The 25,975-nt window shown below is 42.8% G+C and overlaps 1 protein-coding gene across 24 annotated transcripts in view; it reads left to right on the top strand.

Moving 5' to 3' along the window:
• The window catches only part of NRXN3 (neurexin 3), a 1,212,171-nt gene that overhangs the window by 1,163,731 nt on the left and 22,465 nt on the right, over positions 1 to 25,975 (top strand). For 15 of the 24 annotated variants that reach the window (XM_081858018.1, XM_081858001.1, XM_081857999.1 and 12 more), the window contains one exon: positions 3,821 to 3,914. In XM_081858018.1, coding sequence (XP_081714144.1) covers positions 3,821 to 3,914 — 94 coding nt within the window. The remainder of the gene's footprint in view (positions 1 to 3,820; positions 3,915 to 25,975) is intronic. The other 9 variants (XM_081858020.1, XM_081858006.1, XM_081858005.1 and 6 more) reach the window with 1 other exon arrangement.

Raw genomic sequence — 25,975 nt, 5'->3', positions numbered from 1 at the left:
TGTATTACAAGAATAACGTCCTTCACGGCAAACAGCTTTTCCACAGGCAAGCAGAGGTATGAGCAACGGTATCCAGCTAGCCCCCAAATACGTTAAAAGGGGCAGTAGGAGCCACTGTTCGCAATGTTCAATCCAGAAAGACGCTAAAGGACTCAAGTGCTGGACAGCCTATAGCGCAACCCATTGGCATCGCCTTATCAATGTAAGGACCATCCAACTACTTAAAATCTTGAGGGTAAACTGGCAGCAGCCTAACAGCCAATTCAGTATCGCATAATGCCAACAAGGCACCTCTTCCAATTTGTTGGTAAGCTCAACTGCCTGATCCAAAGATGCATATTTCACGAACAATTCCGGAGCGTCATTCACTGAGGTGCCTTTGGGATGCAATAAATATGGATTATATGGGGCTTTCTTAGGGACAATCCCCAAAGGGGATCAATGAAAATCAGGAATAGAAGGAGAATCAAGGGGATCCCACCATAGGTCCCAATGAAAGCTGCTTCCCAACCTTCTTACTTGCTACCACAGGTAGCTCTCTGGCTTTTGAGTTGCTGTATTCTGAGCCACTGGCTGAAAAGCCAGAGGAATCCCAAACCTTGGGAAAACCCTTCCCACAAGCACAAAACCACTGACCCATCTAGATAACCTTTTAGCCAGGCTTTCAAGGAAGATATTTTTATGGAAATATGGGCAAGAGGTATTGAGTTATTGCTTGCTAGCCCCCAGCCCCCACTTGGGCAAAGTGCCCTGCCTTGTGTTGCCACCATGATGTGTAAATTTACAGGGCCAACGCTGGCCAGAAACCCTAAAAAGTCCCAACAAAGCTGCTGCCAGGCCAGGCTATTGCTCAGGGAATTTCCATTTGAAATGTGGAGCTGCACAAGTGGTCCACATGTCCCCGTCCCTGTGATCCTAGCAAGCTGAGGGGATGGTGGCAGCCCTGCATCTAACATACCCATAGTGAATTGAAACTTAAAGAATAGTGGGGTGGAAGGGACCCTGAGGATCATCTAGTCCACTCTCCCACAATATAATAATAATAATCATCATCATCATCATCTATTTGTACCCCACCCATCTGGCTGGGCTTCCCCAGCCACTCTGGGCAGCTTCCAACAAAATATTAAAATACAGTAATGCAGCAAACATTAAAGGCTTCCCTAAACAGGGCTGCCTTAGATGTCTTCTAAAAGTCTAGTAGTAGACTCTGATGGGAGGGCGTACCACAGGGCGGGTGCCACTACCAAGAAGGTCCTCCATATGGTGCCCTGTAACTTGGCCTCTCACAGTGAGGGAACCACCAGAAGGCCCTCGGCGCTGGACCTCAGCGTCCGGGTAGAGTGATGGGGGAGCATGCAGCTGTCCCATACAAGGACCAATCCTGCAACCTAGGCATTACCGGCACCATACGCTGACCAGCTGAGCTATCCAGGATGATCCCTAAAGACCCAGGGATGACGTACCTGCAGGGAGGTGTAAGCATCATCCCTGCTCCCCTTCTCCCTGCTCTTCTCCTGAAGACGCTTTCTTCTGGAAGAAGGCACCTAGGGCATCAGCAAGTCAACCTCTGCAGGAGAGGCAAGCTCTGGAGGCATCTGCAAAGGCCCTGTCATAGTCTGCAAAACAAAACAAAACACTAAACAATGTGAGGAACTGGTGAAACCAATGCTTTGTGCACCACATGGGGACGCTATTCAGGCCGGAAATGCTGCCAGAGGCCATCAAATTCTAGGGCCAAGCCCTAAGATCACCTGCTAGGCCAGACATAAATGTTTCCAATGAGATAACAAACTCGAGGCAGCCCACCGCCTGTCCAGGTACCCCTGTTTGCCCTTTAGAGGGAAGCACGCCCTCAAGAAACCCCAAGTTCTTTTGGGAGCAATATCACAAGTGGGCTGAACTACCCAGCAACAGAATAGTCCAAAAGGAGCAGCTTGTTATGTTTTGTGATAACAATGGCTAAGTGGGGGATATGAACCCTGACTCCCAGGTCCTGGTCCTGTATTCTAGCCACTAAGCCACAATGGCTCGTCTCTAAAACGGCAGTCGCCACTATCAGGGCAAAACAAACTTGAAGAAAATAAACTTGTTCAGAAACAGCATAGTTAAAGAGCATACACTGAGTGCTCATTGGAGGCACAGAGAGCCTCTGGCTCCACTCTGTCTGCCTAAGATATACATTAGCAACAAGTGAGCCTGCAAACAAACAGATAAATTCTTATAGAGAATGAGACACATGTCACACGAGACTTAACAATTTACTGTACTGCTAACTGTAGCAGGCTTAGGCTTGAAAGATATGTGCGGGCCGAGCAGGCCATGAAGGCCTCCCTGCTTCTGCTCTCTGCCTTTTATGGTCTCATTGCAATATTAAAGGAACTCAAAATAGTGCTCCCGCCCAAGGCTAGATTAAAACTCGGCCAACAGCACTGCATGCACCCAAAATAAAGCCAACCTTTGGGGATACTATAAACGAAAGTGATTCCAGCTAAGCTGGGAACAGCCCTGACTAGCCCCACAATTAAACAGGCAAAAAATGGGGGAAACCTTTTTGCTAAATAAAGCCCCTAATGGGGGCTCTCTCCCTATTGGGAAAGACAAGCCAAGGATGATTATGCACAGGCAGTGCTCACAGGTACAGGGAGAATCTTCCCACAGGGCAGGGTAAGGGGTGGGGTGAGAAATCAAACAGGAAAAAAGGGAAATTAAATTAATTAAGGGACTAGAGAGGATTAAAAAGAAGGGGGAAATAAAGAAATGTAACCAGACAATGAGAAGATGGCTCCTGATCCAATGCACTCTGCAAAGAGAAAGAGAAACCAGAGTGCACCAATATTTAAAGACTATGGTCCCACCCACCCAATTTGCAACATACAATTTACCCCAGCAACCCGGTTATCCAATCACAATGCCAGGCAACAACTGTTAACCTGTCTGGCAACAAGAGGGCTGGCCCGGCGGCCCACACCACAACACGTGCTCTTATTTATTGGAGAACACGCTTTGTCACAATGGTTTCTGAAATACTTTGACTACTCCAGAAGCACTTCAGAAGCATTAAATATTATAAATTTAAACGGGAGACGTTGTGTGGCACCACAGTATTTTTAAAAAAACAACAACTGGTAGGATATGCATGTGTGTGTTAAAGTAAATAATGGCAACAATTAAAAGGCATATGAAGCCAGGCATGTGCTATGACAAAACATCTGTGGCAAAGCCAAGCTGAGTTGGCAATAATTCTCTATAGCTCAATACTTGCTGTTGATGGTGCACCTTCTCTGTTGCTTATGGTTATGCTTAGTAGGGGAAATGTGGGTGGCTCTGTTATCTAAACCACTTTGCCTCTTGGGCTTGCTGATCGGAAGGTCGGCAGTTCAATTCCCCGTGACAGGGTGAGCTCCTGTTGCTCTCTCCCAGCTCCTGCTAACCTAGCAGTTTGAAAGCATGCCAGAGCAAGTAGATAAATAGGTACCACTGCGGCGGGAAGGTAAACTATGTTTCTGTGCTCTCTGGTTTCCATCACAGTGTTCCATTGCACCAGAAGCAGTTTAGTCATGCTGGCAACAGGATCCAGAAAGCTGTCTGTGGACAAACGCTAGCTCCCTTGGCCTGAAAGCGAGATGAGCGCTGCAACCCCGTAGTCGCCTTTGACTCGACTTAACCGTCCAGGGGTCCTTTACCTTTTTTTACCTATGCTTAGTAGTTATGTTCAATTGTATTCCTGTTTGCAGATTCATCTACTTGGGAGTGCCATTCTTTTTGTCTGATCACCGGTTCTTTCTTTTTGTCTCCTTGTGCTTGTTTCACTTGTCAGACAACAGATGACCTCATTTCCTCAGACCATTCAGCGGAATGTTCTAATGATGACGAAGACCTCATTGAATGTGAGCAGAGTGTAGGTAAGCCAGGTCAGTCTTATATTCCGCCTGCTTTCTTATTTCATTTTGCAGTTAACAATGCCTACATATATATATGTGTGTGAATGTATACATATATATGTACGCCTATATATGTATATGTGATATATGTATATATGTGTAGAACTGTATATCCAATATAAGCGCATAAAGCCAAGCATCCAATCCCATGGAGTTGGCAGGAGCAAGACACAAATATGTCATCATTTGGAGAAGCCATCTTCGAAGGAAAACAAACGTTCTGGAACCAGTACCTGCTCAGTTGGTCACCAACCATTGTGCTACATATTTGTAGTGGGGTTTTTTTGAACAGGCCCTGGTGGGGAGAAGGAAAGTGGCCTTTATTCTGGCATGTTAAAAGTTTGGACTACTGACTAAAAAGAAGAAGAAAACCCAGCATGCAGCTATTGTCATATCTGTCATTGAATTCTTCTTGATGGATATGAAAATATGCCGTGAAAGTTCCATGTGCCCATGGGATTTTGAATGTGGCTAACATGGCGGTGTGCCCACTCTATTTACCCAAGCAATTTGAGAAGGACTAAAGCATAGTCATTCCAAAATACTAAGCTGTGCCATGTTACCTGCAGCAGCGATGCTTCAAAATGTATCCACTGAACGGTCAAAACTTAGGGTGGCAATTTGAAACCGACTCGATTTCTCCCTTCGACCCTAGATACATTTTGATGGTTTGATGGCTTTTCTTCTGGTGGGATAGATATGACAGTATTAATATCCAGCAGGCAACTGCAGTCTATTTTATTTTTAACTAATTCTTCCAAGTATTTATTTTTATTTTATTTCAAAGCTTGCCATGAGTTAAGCATTTCTATAATAGAGAACAGAATTTCATTGAATTTCTGTGTACAAAATTGATTTTTATGAGAATCTGTCCTTAAAAGTGAAACACGTAGACAAGCTTATTACTTTTGTTTTATTTTCGTTTTGTTTCCTTTTAAAAAGGGGGTGATTTTATTATTTTGAAGAGGCTAATATTTTTTATAAAAAAAATTCTAAAATCCAAACATCAGATGGTTATGTTCATAGTACCCTGAAGTGTTTCAGATTAATACAATAATAATAATAAAAGCCACCCAAGGCTAGTGCTTTTACATTTCTCTTCCACCCCTCATATTCTGCTTGCATTTTAGGGGTAGGACTTGCTCTGGCAGTAATGAGAACCACTGTGGCTTTGCATGTACCTGGGAAGTTCCATGATAAACTTAGAGGAACATAACATTATGAATTGAAGAATAAGTTGATACACAGTTCAGTCTAAGAAAATGGCAGAGTTGCTTTCTTCCATCAGATGTTCTTGAAGCTCTTTAAGCCAAAGGTTTTGGCCTGCTTAACTACTGATATCAACATAAACATTCTTGCAGCAGCCACTGCTGATTGATAATATATTATCAAAATATATCCATTCGATGGCTGCATTCGCACTTGACACCAAGCCAAACTATGGCTTAACATGAACGAGTGAACATGTTGGCTGCTGAGGAGGAAATAGCACTTCCTCAGGCTGTCTAGCTCAGCACGGTGTGGTTTGTCTTAGCCCAGGATAGTGGTTAAAGTCTTTCCGCCTCAGTGGTGATCTGTAGCCAAGATTTGTTCATGGTAACAAAGGAGATACATTAACTGCTTCAATGACTTTATGCTGTGAAGTGATCTATGCATTTGTTTTTTATCATCATCAACAACAACAACCACACTCCTAGGTTTGGATGGCATGCTAAGCCAAGCCTAGGCTTAGCTACCACCCAGTACTGAGCTAAAAGGTCCAGAGGGGAGCAAAACAGTTGTGAACTCCTCTCTGGGAACCAGCACATTCATGGAGTCCCACTAAGCCATACTTTGGGTTAACAAGATGCAAATCAAGCCATTGTCATGGGGCAAGTACAAAAGAACTTCTATTGACTATTTCCTTCTCCTGCCCCATGACTCTTCTCCCCAACTTTTTCTAATCCTCCCATTGTAGTTATATTCAGTCCACAAACATGTTGCAGAGTCAGCAGTTGGGAAGGAGACAGATGGCTGTTCAAAACCACCCAACCCAGACTTTGTGCTCTGTTTACAAGCGCAAAGCAGTTACTACAAGGTTGTAGTGGTAGAGCCACAGATGATGGAGCCAAGGCATGATAAGCTTGCGATAACCACAGAAACCCAGAAAACCCAGGCCACAACTTTTTTGGTTACAGATGCCAGTAGGTTTTGGTAAAGGCATTGGGTGTGTATCCGGAATCAACCGGCCCATTTGCTGGTTGGTTATTTTGGCAGGGTTGATCAATGTTAAGGATCACCATATGATGCACACAAAATCAGAGTGATCCCCCCATCAGGATCACCATTTAGGGGGTGCCATGGCCCATCTGTACCCCATCTGGGGTGACAGGACAGATGCATCCTCACTGGGTCCCTTTAAGAGGATACCCTGATCCTTTGGAGTGGAGGAGGGTACCCACCCCCGTCCATTTAGACTAAGGATCCAGCCCAATGCCTTATCTGCCATCAAGTTGTGACAGTCACTACGAGGTAGGCAAAAAACCCAAATGGGCCTAAATGTCTGGAGGCAAAATCCTCCCTGGCCCCAAATAGGGCAGCCGAATCTTTCCATAGCAAGGTCCTCTGCTGGGGTTACCCACTCAACCTTGGGCAGCCCCATCTCATAAATATCAGGTTATGCCTCTGGCTTGTCTGAATGGTTCCAACTGTAGGCAAGCCCAAGCATTCAGTGAAACAGGGGAAGGAGGAAGGAGGAAGTGGCGCTCTTCCCCCAGTTGCACCAGAGCTGGGAAGAGGCCCTGATCCGCCACAACCACACCAAGCTGCAACCCTGCTCCCTGCCCCCCAAAAGTTGGTGATAAGCAATCTATTTCATTTAGAAAGGGCTAAAAGCACCAGAGTTGGTATTCTAAATAGCAGTTAGGAATCATTGATTCAAATTCCTCTGCTAATCTTTTAGGACCTCATTAAACTCTCCTACCCACTGCCTTTTTCCTGATTGCCAAGAAATTTGCATTTAAAACAGAAGCCTTTCTTCCCCTTTATCAATCTGCTCCTCTTATCCATCGCCTGCAGAGTTGTTGTGAAGGCAATATCACAGCCACTTCCATGGTGATGAATTGCAGTGGCACAGAACCTTGAGATGTGGCATCAGTGAATGAAGCAGGCTGCTACAAAATGAAAAATGCCTCTTCATCCACAAAGATGCCATTTGGAAACATTGGGGTCGTGCCGTAGAACCACAGAACTGAAAGGAACATCAAATGAGACCAGGCTTTACCGCCAATGTGTGTTTGCTTTGCTCAACTACTCCCAAGTTGGTGAAGTGTCTCCTTTCACTCTTTTTCTGTCTTAAATGTTATAAATTTGTTAGCACTTTGGTCCGCCCATCCCCATCTTTTTCCTTTTAGGGCAAATGCACTCAGCTCCCTCAAGCCTTCTCCCTCAGTTTCACAGCAATGGGTCAGTGTGTCTTATTGTTAACCAGAAGGTTGGTGTTTTGAGCCCACCCAGGCATGGTGGTGGGCAGGATTTCTGCATTGCAGGGGGAGTTGGACCAGCTGTCCCTTGGGGTCCCTTCTAACTCTATGATTCTCTGCAGAGCCACTGAGCTGTGGTCCCTTCTCTTCTGCTTTGAAACCCATGAGTTCTAAGTGTGAAACAGCTCAAGAGATATGGGGGAGATTGGTTAGTTTCCTGATTGCGTATTACACTGAAAACCCCAAAAGGAGAAACATAATTTAGCTGCCTTCCCATGCACACTTACCTCAGAGTATGTTTTCTAGTGAACACTGTTGAATTTATGTGCATAGAATTGCAGATGTTAGGACCACATCTGATGTTGCCCTTACTGCTGTAGGAGTTTGGGCAGCAAAGCTTCTTTCCCAGGTGGCTCAGGAGCAAACAGCTGAATAAACCAACCTTCCAGCCACTTCCTATGACCCCCTTTACTGATTGTCAATAAATTTGCGTTTAACATAGAAGGCATCCTCTTCCTTTATCGTTCAGCTTCTCTTATCCATTATCCCTGGATGACTTAAGGGACAGCAGTTATTTCTGGAGGCGAAAACTAATGGGTTAAAATGCAATGTAGTGTAGAGAACTCCTGTGGTCCTAGTCCACTTTGCTGTCTTCAAAAAATAAGCAGGAAATTCACCCAATTATTAAATTTCATTGTCTGAGGGAGGAAAAAATCCTTGTGACAGCTGCCCACGAGCTTTTAGAATGATCCTTGAGTTTCAGAATTCATTTTATCTGCATCCAAAAATCATTATATCATCTCTTTTAATACCAAAATGAGAAATGGCCCTACCTAGCTGTTTCGGCTTAATCCCAACTGTGCTAGACATCTGCTTGATCACAGGTAGCTGGTGGCTGGCAACACTATGCAATCCAGGTGGACTTGTTACCTCCGGGTGGCTCACAGCTAAGCCCTGTATTATATTTCTGAGATCAAAGCAGAGCTAAAATGCAGTGTGAGAGGCCTTTGTGTTGGGCTGAGTGTTACGTAAATGGAGGGACTTTTTCATTTCTTCTCCCAGTATACAGACAGAAATTGACTGCATAATCCTATGCATGTTTACTCAAAAGTAAGTTTCACAGTGTTCAGTAGAGCTTATGTCTCATGTAAGTGTGCATCAGAGTGCAGCCTTAAATATGGAAGTGCTAACTGACTGTGTTTCAATTCACCCAAGTGTAAGTTTGTACAGACCGTTGGCCTGTTCCAAAACCTATGCACTGTGATGTGCAAACTTTCCTGAATGCCCAGGCTCTTCCATTCATTTCAGTGCATGGAGCAATGCCTTCCATTGGATGTGAATTGATTTGGGGAGCAAATAGTGCAGTAGAATGGTAGCAGTGAGAGGCAGTAACGCTTCTGAATACCAGTTGCTGGAGACCACAGGAGGAGAGAGCGCTCTTGTGCTCAGAGTGCTGCTTGAGGGCTTCCTACAGGCATCTGGTAGGCCACTGTCAGAACAGGATGCTGGACTAGATGGGCCATTGACCTGATCCAACAGGCTTTTCTGATGTTCTTAAGCACCATGTGGATCCAGAGCTTCTTTGGACTCACCTAGGCTTCCTTTTGTGCCACATTTCAAAGCACAGGTCTGAACTTTAAAACACTGTGTCTGAGTGTCAGTCCATCCCCACCCGCACCCCACTTTTTACCACTGAATCAGAGCAAATGGCAATCCACAGAAAACCCAAATTGCTATTTGTTTGTATTCAGTGTTAAAGAGCAGGTTTTGCTGGGGAAAATGGGTAGGAAAAAAAAAAAGTGCTCAGATGCAGAGTTTTAAAACATGGTGTCGTGCCTAGAAAGTGTGTGGGGAAAGGTAATTGTGGATGAGTTATTTGGTAATTTTCAGATTAACACGGATAAACGATAAAACAGAATAAAACTGTAGCCTGGTGTCCTTACAGTATTCACCAAAACAAGAAGACAGAAACAAAATCTAGTATAACATTACTCCTTAGCTATGGTTTTAAGCCTTCTTTTTGCCCCCAGTGTTTACGCAGCTCATGTATGCTGACTTTAGTTTTATCATCCTGACAGCAATCCCTGCCTGCATTTTGTTTGTTTGTTGCAGAACAAAAATGTCAGTATATTTTATTCTTCCGAGAAGCTTGATAAGGTGAAGCTGACACACCACTGAATAAAGCCAGCAGGCTTTTCCTAACAAGCGTCTGCATAGAGCAAAGCTCCACAGAAATAAGAAGGTCCAAAGTGTATTGCACTAAAACATGCCAGCAATAGTGCGAGTGCCAGGCGAAACATGTGTGAAATCAGAGGAATGCTAGGTACATCTGCAAGCCGTGCATACAGATTTGCCCTTTTAAGAATTTGCAGGCCGCATAAGCAGCGAGCTTCTTAAGTCTATGGCCATTTGTCTCTGCTCAGACTCCAACGATGTACATAGGCTGAGATGAGGGGCAGAACTGCAAAGACAAGGGCTGCCTTGCAACAAAGACTGCTTGATGGGACCAGGGCCAGCCCCAAACCGTTTTCTTTCTGCAGCAAAGGACAGGATAGTGTCCCCCAACTGCCATTCCATGTACAGAAGTGGATTGGACTGGCAGGTGGATCAAATTTCAGCACAGTCGTACCCTGGAAGTCGTACGAAATCCGTTTTGGAAGTCCGTTCAACTTCCAAAACATTCAGAAACCAAAGTGCTGCTTCTGATTGGCTGCAGGAAGTTCCTGCAGCCAATCAGAAGCCACTGAAGCCCTGTAGGACGTTCAGGTTCCAAAGAACACTTGCAAACCGGAACACTCACTTCCAGGTTTGCGGCGTTCGGGAGCCAAAACGTCTGCGTACCAAGGCGTTTGGGATCCAAGGTATGACTCTGTTGGCTAGTTATGGGGTGTTGGACAGGCTACAGCTCTATATATATAAAGGTGCAAGCCTTGAGGCTCAGGAGGAACAGCCATGGGGCAGCTGGTTCTTCCCCCTGGTTTTGCCACCTGAAGAAGTCACTTCACTCGGCCTAACAATAAGGCCGTCCCTGGATGGAACTTCCTAGTTACATGCATTTTTTTTCTTATGCCACACACACAAAAAAGAAAGAGCAAGTTTTACTGATTGTTCATGCAGATGCCTTATAAGGTCCCTCTTATTTTAATTTGTATGGTTTTTTATGGTTTGATTTTAGTGTACTGACCCTTCTCCTTTCTAAGCCCCAAAAGCCCCCTCAAGGATTTGATATCTATATGTACACTATGTACGATATATATATATGTGTGTGTGTGTGTACATATATATATGTGTGTGTTATAGAATAATGAAAAACCAATTTTAGCAATAGCCCTCATCATCCAGTCACATGTTTACACAGAAATTCATGCCCTCATCTAATCCTGTCATCCACTAATGTGGAGAGATGCATGATATTGTTATTAATTAGTGTACAACGCATGTCAAGGTTTCTTTTAGAGCATTCCCCCCTTTAATTTATGTTAAGTATTTTGAATAATAATTTCATCCACAAGTTATCCTTGGGGAGGGCTGGGGCAGGGAGAAAAAATATACAGGTATATCTATCAATATAGTCATGGTTAACTCTGTGCTTATATTGGTAGATATACACACTGTATATATTTGAAGAACATTTTCTGTCGTTTCACCTCATCTTGTGCCGCATGAATTTTTGGTGGTTGACCGTTGCTTTTAATTTATTAATTATTATTATTATTATTATTATTATTATTATTATTATTATTATTAATTATTTCAGTCATGGTGGCACCATGCTGCCATTTTTTTCTTTGATTTGAAATTCATTGCTGAAGTTTTATGTTTTATTTCTGGAGAATGTCCTATGAAATAAGAATTTGGTCCGCTCAAGAAAGATATAGATCTGCAATCAAACAAAGGCAACAAAATCTTTTCTTGCCATCCTTAATGTTCCAAATTTTCCATATTGAAAAAAAAATTCACCCAAGAAAGTTGTGTACAAAAGAATGAAGATTCTTGCTCCACCTTCCCTTATTTTATTCTGCCTTAACCCCCTTCTTTCTCCCCTGCCCCTCTGCTTCTGTGGAGTGTCTTATTCTCTCCTTGGTAGACATATTTTGCTTTTTTTTTTTCCAAAGTAAGAAATGTAACAATAGGGGGAAAGTCCCTCTAAAAACCCTCCTCCAGACCCCAACCCATTCCTCACATACAAACGGCTGATGGCATAAAAAGAATTTTATTGCAAGTGCAGAATATCTGTTGCATTAAATTTATTTCTTTTGGGGTCCGTGCAAGCACATTTTTGTGGCATGCAGTAGTTATTAGCTGACATAACTAACCATTTATGACCTCCATTGACTAATGCATGGGCTATAGTGACAACCATCTTGTTTCATCACAGTGACGCATTCAGGCTAACCCAGCAATTCTATAGTGTACCTTTTGGGGAGCCGGGAGGATAGCTGTTTAAGTTCTTAAATTTCTTATATAGTTGACTTTCTTATTGGATAATTTCTTCAAATACCATTGGCTACTTTAGCAGCCCCAGTGTTTATGTTATTATTTTTTATGTTGATTTGTTAAGTCTTTTTGCTTCCCTCATTCCCTCCCCAGTCTCCTTGGGTAGCAATCTTCTGTCTTGTCTGTGTCCATCTGTCATGTTACTGTGTCTTGGAATCCATGGTTCTAGTGTCGTGTGATTCTGTTCTCTGTTCGTAAGATGTTCTAATTCCTCGTACTCTCTCACTTCCTCTCTCCTCCCACCTCCTTTTCCCTGTCAATCTTTCCTAGAGGAAATTCCACAAAGGGGCAAAAACATCTAGCAATAACTCTCGTCACTAATTGCATTAGGAATCTCCAAACTATAGAGCAGCCTTTCCCAACCTAGTGCTCTCCAGATATTGTGAGCCGCAACTCCCATCATTCCTGACCATTGGCCATGTTGGCTTGGGCTGCTGGGAGTTGTAGTTCAAAAATCTGGGGGCAGGGCATGGGTTGGAGAAGGCTTATATGGAGAAATTTTATAGCAGAGACAAATTTGCAAATGCTTTAAAAATAAATTTGGGTGGAATCAAATGCAACTTGTCTGCTCACATAGTGGACTTATATGTGGACTTATATGTTAATATGAGAGGAGGACAGGTATTTTTTCCTGACTCCTGTTGCAGGCCTCTGTGCTCCCCTCCCCAAAATCTGTTCCATGTGATTGGTAGACTTTCCAGAGCATCTTAGAAGGTGATGCAGGGGGCTACAGAAGGAAAGAGAAATTGGAGAGAATCGCCTTCCTCTCCCTCAAATGGCAGCACTGGATTCTGCCATATGAACTGTATTAACTACGTAATGACAAGGCAACTACTGTCCAAGGAAAAGAGTAAAATAGCATTATCCAATGCCAGCCATCCTTAGCAAGAGCCCCAGCTCTGTGGCTATATTGTTTCTATTTCAAACAAAACTCGAAACCTTTCCCTCTAGAAGCGCTGCAAGCAATGGACTTGCGTTTTAAGTGTAACCCACAGGATACCTACAACTTCTTGTTTTAACTTCATCTCAGGGGTATACAGCTTATTCTTGTAATCAGAAATTCAGGTAGACATGACAGGAGATTGTTATTTATATAAGGTGAATACCATGTGGGTAGATGAAGGGCAGCCAGGAAAATTCAGATAATCAGGAACTTTACACAGTTGGTGCTTAGTTTAGATAAAGGAGACTGTGTCCTTTAGTTTGTCTTTAAGGCAGAAAACAGTGAAAGGCTCCCCAGGTTGTTAGTCTGAAGTCATAGCAACTTTTTGGGGTTGCATTCAAGTAAGTCATACTCAGAGTAGACCCCTTTAAATCAATGGACTTAAGTTTGCCATAACTAGCTTAAGTCCACTGGTTTTGAAGGGTGTATGACTCAGCTGGGTAAACCCCATGCATGCAATCATATGCATGTCTACTCTAGAGTAAGCTCTAGAGTTCAGTGGGGCTTACCTCTAAGTAGGCATGTATGGGATTGCAATGTTTGTGGGGGGTTTTCCTGTTGCAAAAAAGGAATAACAATCTTCTGCTACTTTAACAAGCTTTAATGCTATGCCTGCTGTTCATTTAATTTTGGTTTAACAGTTTGTTTAGTTTGAAATTAGTATCTTTTGCAAATTGTATTGTTGCTCAAAGGGAAGTGCAAAACATTTTTAGAACTGCGTTTGTTAGGGGTTTGAGGTATTAAAGGATATTAGATATATTATAAATAATCATGAATACATGTTGGAATACATTTGGAATGCAGTTAGCCCTTCCACTGTATAAAGTAGATCTCATGTCAAGCCATTGAGGCTTACTATTGTCCAATGCGGTCTTCCTCAACAAGGTTAATGGAGAGTTTCTTTGAGAGTAAGGTGCTAATAAAAAATTCTGTGGGTTTTTCCATCATTCTTCAAGTGCCAATCCTTATTTAGAAGGTATTAGCAGGCTCAAGGATACCTCAATGTTTATGAAAGTACCCCATTAAATAGGGGGAACCCTAAAACGAGGATGGACCCAAAAACATCCCAATAGGGACTGAGCAGGCACAGAATGCTGAGTGTGGACGGAGAGTGGGAAATGTGTGTGTGTGTGTGTGTGTGTGTTGAACAGAGCTTTTGTGAAGGGACATGGCTGGCTAGCTGGCTGGCTGGCCTCCTCAAGAGAAACACTCCATATTACAAGGTTTTGTACTAATAAAAGGTCCCGCTTGTATTAGTATAATACTGATGGTTACAGTCATCAGTATCTTTATATTGATTAGGATTCAATGGAGCTCTTCTCATCATACACAGCACCTCTGTCTCACAAAGTAGAGCAGGATCTCTGATTTCCTCCTGTGCCACATTGGCTTGGTTTGCAAGTCACACTAACTCAAACCACAGTTTAATCTGGATATGTGAGCTTGCAGGTTCCCAGAGAAATTGCAGCCACTTCCCTCCTCCCCTGTTGTTTTGCTCCTGCACTGCACCGAGCTAAGCCATAGTTTGGCTTAGCATGTCTTCTGACCCCAGGCTTGTGGTTTAGGTCTCTTCAGACTAACCACAAGCCGTAACCCATATTATGGGTTAGATCATTACAGCATGGCAGCAAAATGGCCCGGGAAGGAAGAAAGCAGCTGCAATCACCTCCCCCACAAGCCCACATGCACGCATGTTCATTCTACACCATGGTTTATGCTAAACTAGACCATAGAATGCTATTCTAGAGGGGCAGCTTTTAAGTGTTTTTGAAGGGCTCTAGTGGGAAGGAATAAGCCTCTTGCAATTCTTAGGATCTTTGCCTGGGCAACACACTGTTACCCCTCAATATCCGACTCCCATACAAACAGTCAGGACACATAACTTTGGATCAAATCAGGAAATATCTTCATTGATTACAGATGTAAAAGTTTTTGCATAGGTCAGTGATGGCCAAACCTGGCCCTACCACTGTTTTGGGACTACAGTTCCCATCATCCCTGACTACTTGTCCTGTTAGCTAGGGATGATGGGAGTTGTAGTCCCAAAACAGTGGGAGGGCCAAGTATGCCATCACTGGCATAGGCACTGGGTATAACCACTGACAACCAGCCTCTCTGCTGGATGTATCCCTTATAGGGGTCAATCCGAAGAGGTCCTATGAGCTACATTAAGTAGGAACCCCCACAAAGGGATTGCCTCCTTAAGGAGCGCTATGGCCCTAGCCACCAGCTGGGTGTCCGGACAGAAGCAACTCCCACCAGATTCATTTATCGGGATACCCCCAAAGTCGGGGGGGGGGGCAGGCAGAGGCTACAACCTCCCCTTCAACAAAGACTAAGGCTTACCCAATGCTTAAACTGCAAAGGTTGTGACAATGAGGAAGTCAAAACCAACATACAGAGGCTGTCAATCTGATAGAAAAATTCCTCTCCAGCCTCAAATATGGTGACCAACCAAGTCCATAGCAAGGTCAAGCATATAAAGCCAACATACAGGCAGGATGGGTGGAAGATCTGACAAGGAACTGCAATGCAAGGGCTGAGGCTGGTGGGAATATATACCTGAGGAGTGGACCCATTATTTCTATGTAGCTCCACCTATGTACATTGTATTTACAGATAAGCAGAAGTTTTAAAACTCCTGGCACAAGGAGATTTGTAATAGCAGCTCTTCGGTTAATTGTACTGTACATTTTTAAAAAGGGAAACGGCTGCTGATGTTGTTATTATTTTTTATGTATTTTTGAACATAAAAAACTTGCCACCCTTTGGTATATGGCTCCCAGGGCAGTATACAATTTAAAATAATAACAATAAAAACGAGAGCAATACAGGAAAATCACGTAATTAATTTGCCACGCAGAATTAACTGGCGACACAGGCAAACAGAGGTTTGTTCCCCATGAACTCCAGTCTGTGTGCACTGCCAACCCTAACCCCTCTCTGCACCGTCATGAGCGCTGACAGTGTTATAAAGTCTTATTGCCAGTTATTACTTTTTATATAAAGCTAGGGCTCGTCCACACCTGTTGAATCTGCAGGAAAATTGATTGGTCTTCATTCCAATTCAGCGGTAAACAGTGGGTTTTCCCAGGGGAAAGTGGCAGGAAAAGTGGAAGTTTGGACGAGTCTAGACAGACCATGAACAGCTTTTTAACTTTGATTCCAAGCTTCACCCAGTACATGGAAGGAACTGAGGGTGGGGTGGGGAATATTATTAACACATGGTGTAAAGAAAGCCAGGAAGAAAATTACAGTGGCACGTGTGTTCACTGGCGGAGGAAGAGGAGTGCAGGGGGAGCGCACCGCCCCTGGCAGCGTGATCCCGGCAGGGTGCCATCGCGGCTGCCCCCCCCCCGCCCACGTTGGGCGCCCCACCCCCACAGGTGGACGCCCCGCCTCCACCTGTTCTCTGCCCCCACCCCCCGGTGCTGGAGCATGAAGCTCCGCCACTGTGTGTGTTAAAAACAACCCCCCCACCCCACTGATAAAGCATTACGTAGGTATAGAAGCCAATGAACTACCATAAAGGAAACAGGAAGGCAGAAAGCTCATTTGAATTGTTTCCAAAGGAAATAAAAGTCATATCTTTCCACCCGTGTCACTAAAAGAAAATCAAGTTTAGCATCCATGGACAATGGGTTCTGAAAGAGAGATCTGGAAGCTTTTCTTTTTTTTCTTTGGTTTGATTTTGGGTATGATGTTTGCTTGCGTTTTGTATTTATTGCTAACGTTGTCAGGATCAGAAGACATCATGAATATAAAAGTATGTGAAGATAGAAGAGTACAGTATTTGTATCGGAAACAGATTGAGGAGGGAGCTGGAATATTCTCTCTGGAGAAGCAAGGGTAGGCTGTGCTCATCAGGACATGGAATGGCCTGAGGTCTGCAGATTTGCTTGGCATAGAAGTGTGTGAGAGAAATCTTTTGAAAAGAAAGATCCAGCTACTTTCAAAAGGTTCCTCTCTCTCTCTCTCTACTCAGGTATGGAAGAGGGCATATCTGAATATTTGAGTATTCCTGTCCTGAGTATTTGAAAATCAGGACAGGAAATGCATTTGGAGGAGAGACTGGACTATAGCGATGTCAGATCATTCCATAAGAAATGGAAATGGTAGCAAAAATTGCTACAATCTGCATATTTCTCCAAAGTCAGGAATGGGAATCACACAAGCGGGTATGAGCAGTATTCAACATAATTGTATTTCAGTAGGTATTTCTGCACTGTTTCTGACATTTTCCCTTCCATTGAAATGCACTGAAATTGATTACGTTATTAATTATGTTTAGTTTCAGCCATAGTGGATAGCAAGGTAAACAACATAGGTTTTAGTGCAAGCTGAAATGTAGTAGAAAAGAAACAATGCTGATTGTGACAGACACGGAACAGGAAGGAAATCAGTGCTTCCTTGCATCCTACAGCCCACTCAGGTCTTTTCCTGTTCCAGCTGCTGTGGTTATTCTTGAGAGACAAACCATAGCATTCAGGGACTGGTCTTCATGGCATGGGAAGTGTCAGGGAGTGGATTCAAGAAGGCTGATGACTGCCTTCATTCCACAAGCTCTGTTTTAGAGGATGGGAGTTTCTTCTCAACTCTTTTGACTGTAGAAAAACCCATCATCAGTAAGCCCTTAGCACAAAAAGTTTCAGATTGATTGGGTAAACTTTGGGTCATAGAAAGGATAGGATGATGGCCTTCTGTGTTTGTTATGAGGGGGGAAACTGACACTGTAATCATTTAATGGAAAGTGGATGTTGTTTGAAGGCTATTAGCATGATTTATGTTGCAGAAAATCTGTAAGAGAATCATGTACTAGCAATGTTTTGTTTTGCTTTTAAAAATAACTTCTTTTTTTACAAAAAAAGCTTCAGAGAAAGGCTCCTGGAAAATAATTCTGCACAGCTTGTCTTCTTTTTAAAAGGGGTGGGGGGAGATACAAACCAGTGTAACATGTTTTGCTTCTCCATAAGGGCCTGACTCTCTGAGTCGCAGTTGCCACCATCAATTAATTTATTTTAATTATCATTGTTTCTTTCCCTTCTTTTTTTGCTTCCATTTTTATTTTTCCCTTGACATGACATCCGGAAAATTAAACCCATCTGCAGATTAGTGGAGCTTTTTCTACCTCACAGGAACATCTGTCACAAAACTGCACAATGGATGTATTTAGCAAAAGAAAGTCTTTGATTAGCTTTGTAAAAAGTGAGAAGGGAAGCAGGGATGCAGTGGCATTTTCAGTTGTTTCATTCATAGCTTTTCATTATTACTTTTGAACAGTAAATGCGAGACTAAAAGTCCATCCCTGAAGCCGTGTGATCTTCCCAACAGCTGCTGTCTATCAGGGTTGGAGTCCCCCCCCTCCCTCTCTCGTCCTAGCATGAAACACCCCTAAAAATAAAATAATTCAAAATGAAGGAGTCAGAAATGTAGAGGTATTTTTAGAGACAGCTGGTAAAACAAACTGCTGTAAATGTTATCCCTGGAGCACATCTATTCTAACAGGGTTGTTTAAAGATAAAAACAGCCACTGGTGCTTCTACTTTTGCAGCATCAGTAGTAATTCTCACATGCACAAAGGAAGAGCAGAGAATCCTGGTGGGAACTTTCAGTTTGCATTGCCCATCAGCCATTATTTGAACCCTTCCCTGGAGAAGCACGCGCGTTCAGAGCAAACATGAAACAGAGAGCATAAATAAGTACAGTCTCGTCATTGTTGCCTGCTTTCCTAATGATGTTGTTGCCACCAAGAAGCTGAACTTCACTGCTGCCTGTTTACATGGGAAGCCTTTTGCATGAAGTGAATCCTACATAGTTTGGGGTGCTTTTAACCATGTCAAGAAAAACCATTTGGGGTTTGTTTTCTGGCATGGCTAAAATAGGCCCAGGTCATGGAGGAGCTGTTTCTCAGAAATGGCCCTTCCTTCCTTCCTTCCTTCCTTCCTTCCTTCCTTCCTTCCTTCCTTCCTTCCCTCCTTCCCTCCTTCCTTCCCTCCCTCCTTCACGCAGTGGCCGTGGCATGAGAGTGGGAAGGAAAAGACACTGAGAGGGAGAAAGGGGAAGTTTAAAATAGTGGGGGAGAGATGCTTCTTACAGTGTATTACACTCCTGGTGCCACGTGGTTCCTTTGACATGAAGTTTCAGATTCAACAGAACTGAACTTTCTCTAGCTGAGCAAACTAATTGCCCTTAAGAGCCTATTCATCTTAAAGATATGGTAATGTATATCATCATCAGGAGAGGTATACGGAAGGGGGGGCTGCAGAATTGGAGACTGGGGCATGGAAATGAGGATGGTCTTTGTTCAAAGCAGATTTGAGAAAAGGAAGAAGGGAAAAGAGTGCAAAAAGGAGGGAGTGGAAGGCATGGGAATAGGGGTAAAATGAAAGTGGGGGTGCAAAAGAGGCTGCAGAATACAAGGGGATTGTGGCTTCATGATTGGGCTGAAGGTGCTTAGTAGTTGCAATTTGTGGGAAGAGAGATCACCATGGAGGCGAGCAAGGCAGGGTTGCACAAAAGGAGGAAAGAAGAATACATGGATATGGGGGGAAGGAAATGGGTGCATAGGGGGAATGAAGCCTAGAAGAGAGAAGTGGCTTCCAAAATGGAGTTGGGAAGTTGAAAACAGAACTTTGTATTTGCATATGATGGGAAGGGGGAGCTCTAAGGGGTTAATGGGGAAGCTGTAGGGGGTTGGCAAGCGGAATGAGGAGGGATACAGGCATTAGTATGGGTGTAAAAATTCAGAGCTGTTTGTCATCCATATACCCCAAGGGAATTACCCTATTAGGGGTTAGTCATGCACGCATTAGAGCTGTGACATTTGCACACGGCATGTACAACACATTCTCTCCCCGTCTTCATACATTTTGGCAAAACCCCATACACTGAAGTCGTTCTGCAAGGAAATAATTCTGCAGATAAGGCTGATAATATGGATTCCTGCTTTTCACTTGAACCAGTTTCAATTTTCTATCCTGCTCCTGGGAATGGCACTCTTGAAAAGCAAGCCCATCTTTTCAGATGTGCCAGTTCCACAGCAATACAGAGTGGGGCTGTTTTCCACTTCATGTGGCAGCTCTGAATATCCAGCCCAAGATTTGAAAGCAGCAGCAGTGGATAGGAAAGTTTAATATGGATATGGAACGAGCACAGGAGGTGGAAAAAGGTTTGTCATATCAGGGGATTAAAGGGTAAGAAATGTAGCTTCTCTTTATAAAATCTGGAAATTACAGCTCTGCAGTAATGACTACAACAGTAGGAAAGGTAATCGAAATGGGGTTTCTGTACAAGGGAGAATATATTAACAGATATGTGCATATGTGGAGACCAGGAGAAATACAGGCATCCTACAGCAGTAAAAGAACATTGTGTTTAGCGTCATCTATTACCAGGAAATGCACACATCACAACAAAAATGTAATATCTTTAGGTCTCCAGGAGAGCTTCAGTAGATGGCCCACTGTGCTTTCTCCACAATTAAAACCATGGGACCACAGAGAGAAGAAAAGCCATGGTTCATCTGCAGCAGCACAACCAGACACCTTCATCTGCCCCAGCTACAACAAAATATGTCTCTCTTGTATCAGTCTCCACAGCCACAGCAGGCACTGCAACCATCCAACAGTTTGACTTAACCTCCAAAGGCACACTCCTCCATTATCTCCTGAGACAGATGGATGCCAACCAAATCAATCCACACTGTGTGACTACCACATGTTCTTTTAGCTACTGACTTACACAGATTTAAAATATGCAGAGAAGGGTGATGTGTTAAGCATGATAGCAAAGTGGAACTTCTGCAGAAGCACACTGACACCAAATACTAGTTCCTGAAATTAGCATCACAGGAAGTTTATTATATTGTCCAGTAGCACCTTAGAGACCAACTAAGTTTGTTCTTGGTATAAGCTGAAGAAGTGTGTATGCACATGAAAGCTTATACCAAGAACAAACTTAGTTGGTCTCTAAGGTGCTACTGGACAATTTTTTATATTTTTATATATATTTAGACTGTGTCAGACCAACATGGCTACCTACCTGAATCAGGAAGTTTATTGGCTTCATTCCCACCTTGTGGGGTCCCCAGAGGCACCTGATGGTTGGCTACTATGAGAAATAGTCAGGGTCAGAACAATACATTTTGCTACCTGAAGCAAAATAAAAGATGGTGCCTCCTTTCCATACAGAAGCTGACTGGACAGGTGGTTGTATCTGACTTTAATATTAGTGGCAGGGTAGCATTCCCCACCGTACCAGGAGTCCCAGGAGGTACTATGTGGCAACAGAGGGGAATGGCTGGGGGCTCAGGAAGAACAGCTTCCCTCTCCCCCTGTATTTGTTACCTGAGGTAGTTCTCATTCTGCCTAATGGTAGGACCGGGCCCTGAAATAAGATGTTGGACTTGATGGACCCTTACTCTGATTCTTCTCATTGTTTATTATTTACAATGATGTCCCACTTTCTACATATTGTTCCCTAGATGGCTAACTTCAAATAGGTTCAAATACAACACAAATCAATTCTAGAAAATAAAAGCAAGCCAGTAAAACTACAGACCAGGAAAACAGCCAGTTAAAAATGACAGAAGCAGATAAAACAGATCAGTTCAAAAGGTCAAAGGCCTGTCAAAATTAAAAGGTCTTCTGATGGTCTTATACAACTTTCATTAAGGCTGCAATCTTAAACACACTAGTAAACCTAGTATGGTGCACTAGGATTGGGTTGTAAATTTAAGTGAATTTTGATTATTGGCCACAGGGCTTACATCATCACCAATAAATACAGGCATTGCTCAGCAGCAGTGCCTCACATATTGATCTCTATATTTTAGTCACCACATGGGTATACAGTCGGGTTCATAAACGTTTCCAGTCAGTCAATCAAAATATTCAGAATACGTGCATGATAAAACAGCACTTCCTCATCCAAAACCAGTAATAAGATACCAAAGCAGTTGCCTTGAATTGGATCTAAAGAACTGGATCCTTGAGGTATCTGCTGTCTTTGGGGAAATGAAAATATTGTGAGTGTACAGATATATGTAAGATTTTTGATATCCTACTTGGGTTTCTTAGCTGGGGCATTGTCACATCTCAGTAAGGGTGCAGCACATACCAGGATTTGATTGTGGTGAACCGGGTCATTGAGTTCTTTCTAGGGCTGAGTTAAATGCCTTCCAGATTCTATTTTTGTAACAGAATCTGCCCTTTTGACAAAGTAGAACTTTTCATCTAAAAAGTAGGCAACCTGTGTGAAAATTGAGTGTCTTTTGAAGGTAGTTTCAAGGGAACAGTTTCCAGCTTTGGCGCTGTGAAGTTCCCAGATGTGGGACATGCTCAGAGAAATTCAGAAGCTGTGATTGAAAGAGCTAAAAACCCTAAAAAGACAAGCCTGCAAAAGCTCCACAGCTGTAGATTGAAAAGCTTCACTGTCCCCTGTGAGTCTTTAAAGGAGCATACATAGGGATGGACCAATATGTCAATTTCAGTGTCTCATTTTTTCCAGTCTTAAGTCAGTTCTCCACATTTCCCTTTGCATTTTTTTTATCCTCATGAGAATTCATCAGCATTTTAGAATGAAGTTCTCCTAATATACACACTTTCGTATTTTTACCTATATTATTATTATTATTATTATTATTATTATTATTATTATTATTAACATTTCTTTATTTCCTTTCATCCAAGGATCACAGGGCAGTTTACAATATAAAAACAAGAAATACAAACCATAGTAACAAGCAAAAACAATAAAGTTTAAAAGGCCATATATTGTTTAATTAGTGAAAGAGGAATGTTTTTGCCTGGTGCCTAAATATATGTAATGAAGGCAACAGACAAGCTTCCCTAGAGAGAGCACAAATGGAGTAATGCATTTTTGTATGCTGTTTTCACTAATGTGTTCACTTTTATTTACACTCCTATGCCTTTCTTAACAAAATTTGGATAATTGCAAATTTCAAAAGATAGCTGTGTTTGGGTTCTCATATTGTTTCCAGAGGTACAGATTAGGTAGTTTCACAATAAAACGTGAACTAAACTGAATTTGTTCCCCATCTCTTAACATACTGCTCTTTCAAAAGGGAGCATTCCCCTAACCTAAACTGACCTAGCTTAGTTTTTGCAAGAGCTATGCAGTCCTTAAGCATTGAAATACATCTTGCCAGAGAATTCCTTCAGTTCAACTGATCTTGAGTTTAGCTAGCCTCCCCCTTCCCATCCCACTGTGTTAGCCCTGAAAGTGGAGATGAGTGCCGCACCCCATAGTCAAATTTGACTGGATTTAATCATCCAGGTCCTTTAATTTAACCAGTGTTTCCCAAACTTGGGTCTCCAGATGTTTTTGGACTACAGTTCCCATAATCCCTGACCACTGGTCCTGCTATCTAGGGATGATGGGAGTTGTAGTTCAAAAACAGCTGGAGACCCAAGTTTGGGAAACACTGATCTGAACTTTAACATAGGGGAATCAACAAATAGGATGCAGGAATTAACTGGGGAAGGAGTATGTGATTTGTCTTTCAGTTATGTATGCTTAGTCTTGGTTGCTGGCTTTAGCTTCATTAGAGGCTGTGGTAATGGGTATCCTGTGGCCCTCCAGATGTTTGCAGATTCCATCACCCCTGGCCTGCATAGCCAATGGGATGCTGTGAGTTGTGCTGCAGCAACATGTGAAGGCGAACAAGTTCCCTGTTCCTGCAACTAAAAGCTGCAGAGAAGATGTGGGTTTTGAGATTGGATTTGAAGGAAGTAAAAGATGAACATAAGTGTTCTGTGGGGTGATAGAGCAGTTCTAAACATACGTGACGCCGGGGCAGGGAGAGTATTTTGCAGGAGCAAGAGAATTTCATATGGTGGAGGCTGGTGGAGTCCAGGATGTATCAGGAATTGGAGGAGAAATTCAAGCAGATTCCGGGGGGGGGGGGGAAGAGCGGGGAGCGATTCCTTCCTCTTCAGATTGTCAAATATTGTTGGCCCCTGCCGGAATCAGAGAATGTGGAAATTGCTTTGCCAGTTACTTTGTTAGAACTCATGGTAGTACTGCTAAGAACAAGAAAATGTGAGAGGAAGTGCATTGTAAATTAGCTGTGTCTAATGCTTTCAGTTGAAACAGACAAGCTGGTGGGTTTTTATTTGTTGCAGTGGAGCTGGCAGGCTAAGGCAGGAGCACCCCAGTATCCAGCTCTCCTTCCTCAGTGAATCCCCCAGCTTGTTTTGATTAAGGTGTATATCCTGCCCATTACTTACTGTATTTCATTACAATGTTCTGCTCCAGTCCACAAGCGCTGAGTGGATAAGACACGCTTGAGGGTTTTCCAAATTCAGGCAGTTACTCTCTCCACCTCACCCTCCAAACTTCTCCAAGCACGGTTGCTGTATTTCTTTCCTGCATATTCTCATTTAACTGGAAATGGTTTTGGATGGGGCTTACTGACATTTGAAAAATATGCTGCAAGTCATCCGGTCTGCTCCCTCTGCAATAGGGCCATTCTGTTCATAGACTGCCTCCACCATTCAGCAGCCAATGTGGTTAAATCACACACACACACTCCATAAAACAAATTAAAATAGTCCCAAATTTGGCTGTGGTTCCTGTAGGGTGGAAAATAGATATATAGATCACCCTTGTGGGGTAATTAATAAAATAATTGGCCAGATCCCTAGATTCAAAGCACGGGGCTAAACACAATTCTCCAGCAAGCTAGAGCGCATAGCAGAGTTTAAAAACACAGAATCATGCAGCACAGCAAAGTGTGGGGATAATAAGTGGTCGGACCTTTTAAGTATCCTGTTCTAGGCACTTACAGTCCTTCCTCTCTCTACCCCTCTTGCAATGAACAGTGCATATCGTTAGTAAGTTTAAATGCTTTATTGTACTTACAAACAGTAAAGATCATATTCATGCATTATTCTGTGCAGAAGTAAGTAAACACAGGCAGCAATCTTGGGATACAAAATATAGTGAAATAGCTCTAAGCAAGTTAGTGTAGCCTGTAGCGAGCAAGCTGAGGCACGTCTTATCTCAGTGAGTTCACATGGTGAAAAGAGAATGAACAAAGAGAATGAAACTTACCAACTTCCTTCCTTCTAGGCAAGGGGCATGACCGAGCTGAGTCTAGGAATACAATTCTGTGGTCATCCCCTTCATGCAATTATCCTATGGCTGTACAACTTAAGAATGCTTTTCAATTATCACACATTTGAATATTCAGGGACAGCAAGGGTAAAGATTCTAGCCCAGCTTCTGCAAAACATTCTGCTCTTACACATGCAAGGACTTTTTGACATAGGGAAGCATTCAAACAGTTTCCCACCATTTTTAACAAATTGGCTGGAAGTGCAACTCTCTTATAGTAAAGCACTCATACACTGCCATAATGTGCACAGAGGCCATTCTGCTCTGAGTCTGAAAACCAATGTAGTTTAGAGTTACAGGTTGTGCCAGCACCTGGATTATATGGATAAATTGTTTATTCTTACTAGCAAAACCCTTTTTCTGAGTTTCACCTTCAGGTTCCCGAGCTTAAGGACCATGAACAGGAATAATGAACACATCACTATGAAAGAAAGTTGCAATTCTGAAGTAATAGAGATAAAGGAAATTAGTGTCTATGAGAAACTAATAGCCTTTCCTATTAAAATGCAGCCATATAACATCTTACTCTGTAATAGAACGAAGTCTAAAGTGATGAGTTTTCTGCTCCTGTTAATTAACATTCTATCCCATTAGATTTGCTTCACTGTTAAGTTTCATTTTGTTGGTGATTATTATGCTACTGTGTATTAATAATCACTCAGGAAGCTCTAAATGTAATCATTATTAGCAACCCAAAAGTCACCCTATAGCTGCTTTCCACCCAAGAACTGCTGAGATTGCTGGCTATAGTAAAATGGGAGGAAAAGAGACGAGTTTAATTGTTCACATACCTCTAAAATACAAAGCCACATGGACAAAATTAGCTGCTATTTCACAAGCTCATTTTGAACATTGAAGAACCAAACTATAAAAGTTTTAAGCACCATATAGGGATTGTCCATTTATTTTAGGAACACCATTTCTCCGCCACCTCAAACTGCAATCCCTGCTGGGTAGGTAAACAAGACATCTGTTCAAATAGTTATGTATTC

Source organism: Podarcis erhardii, assembly GCF_964252035.2.
Source record: "Podarcis erhardii genome assembly, chromosome: 1".
Classification (NCBI taxonomy): domain Eukaryota; kingdom Metazoa; phylum Chordata; class Lepidosauria; order Squamata; family Lacertidae; genus Podarcis; species Podarcis erhardii.
The sequence above is the reverse complement of the archived record's forward strand: the minus strand, read 5'-3'. Positions and strand labels throughout refer to the sequence as shown.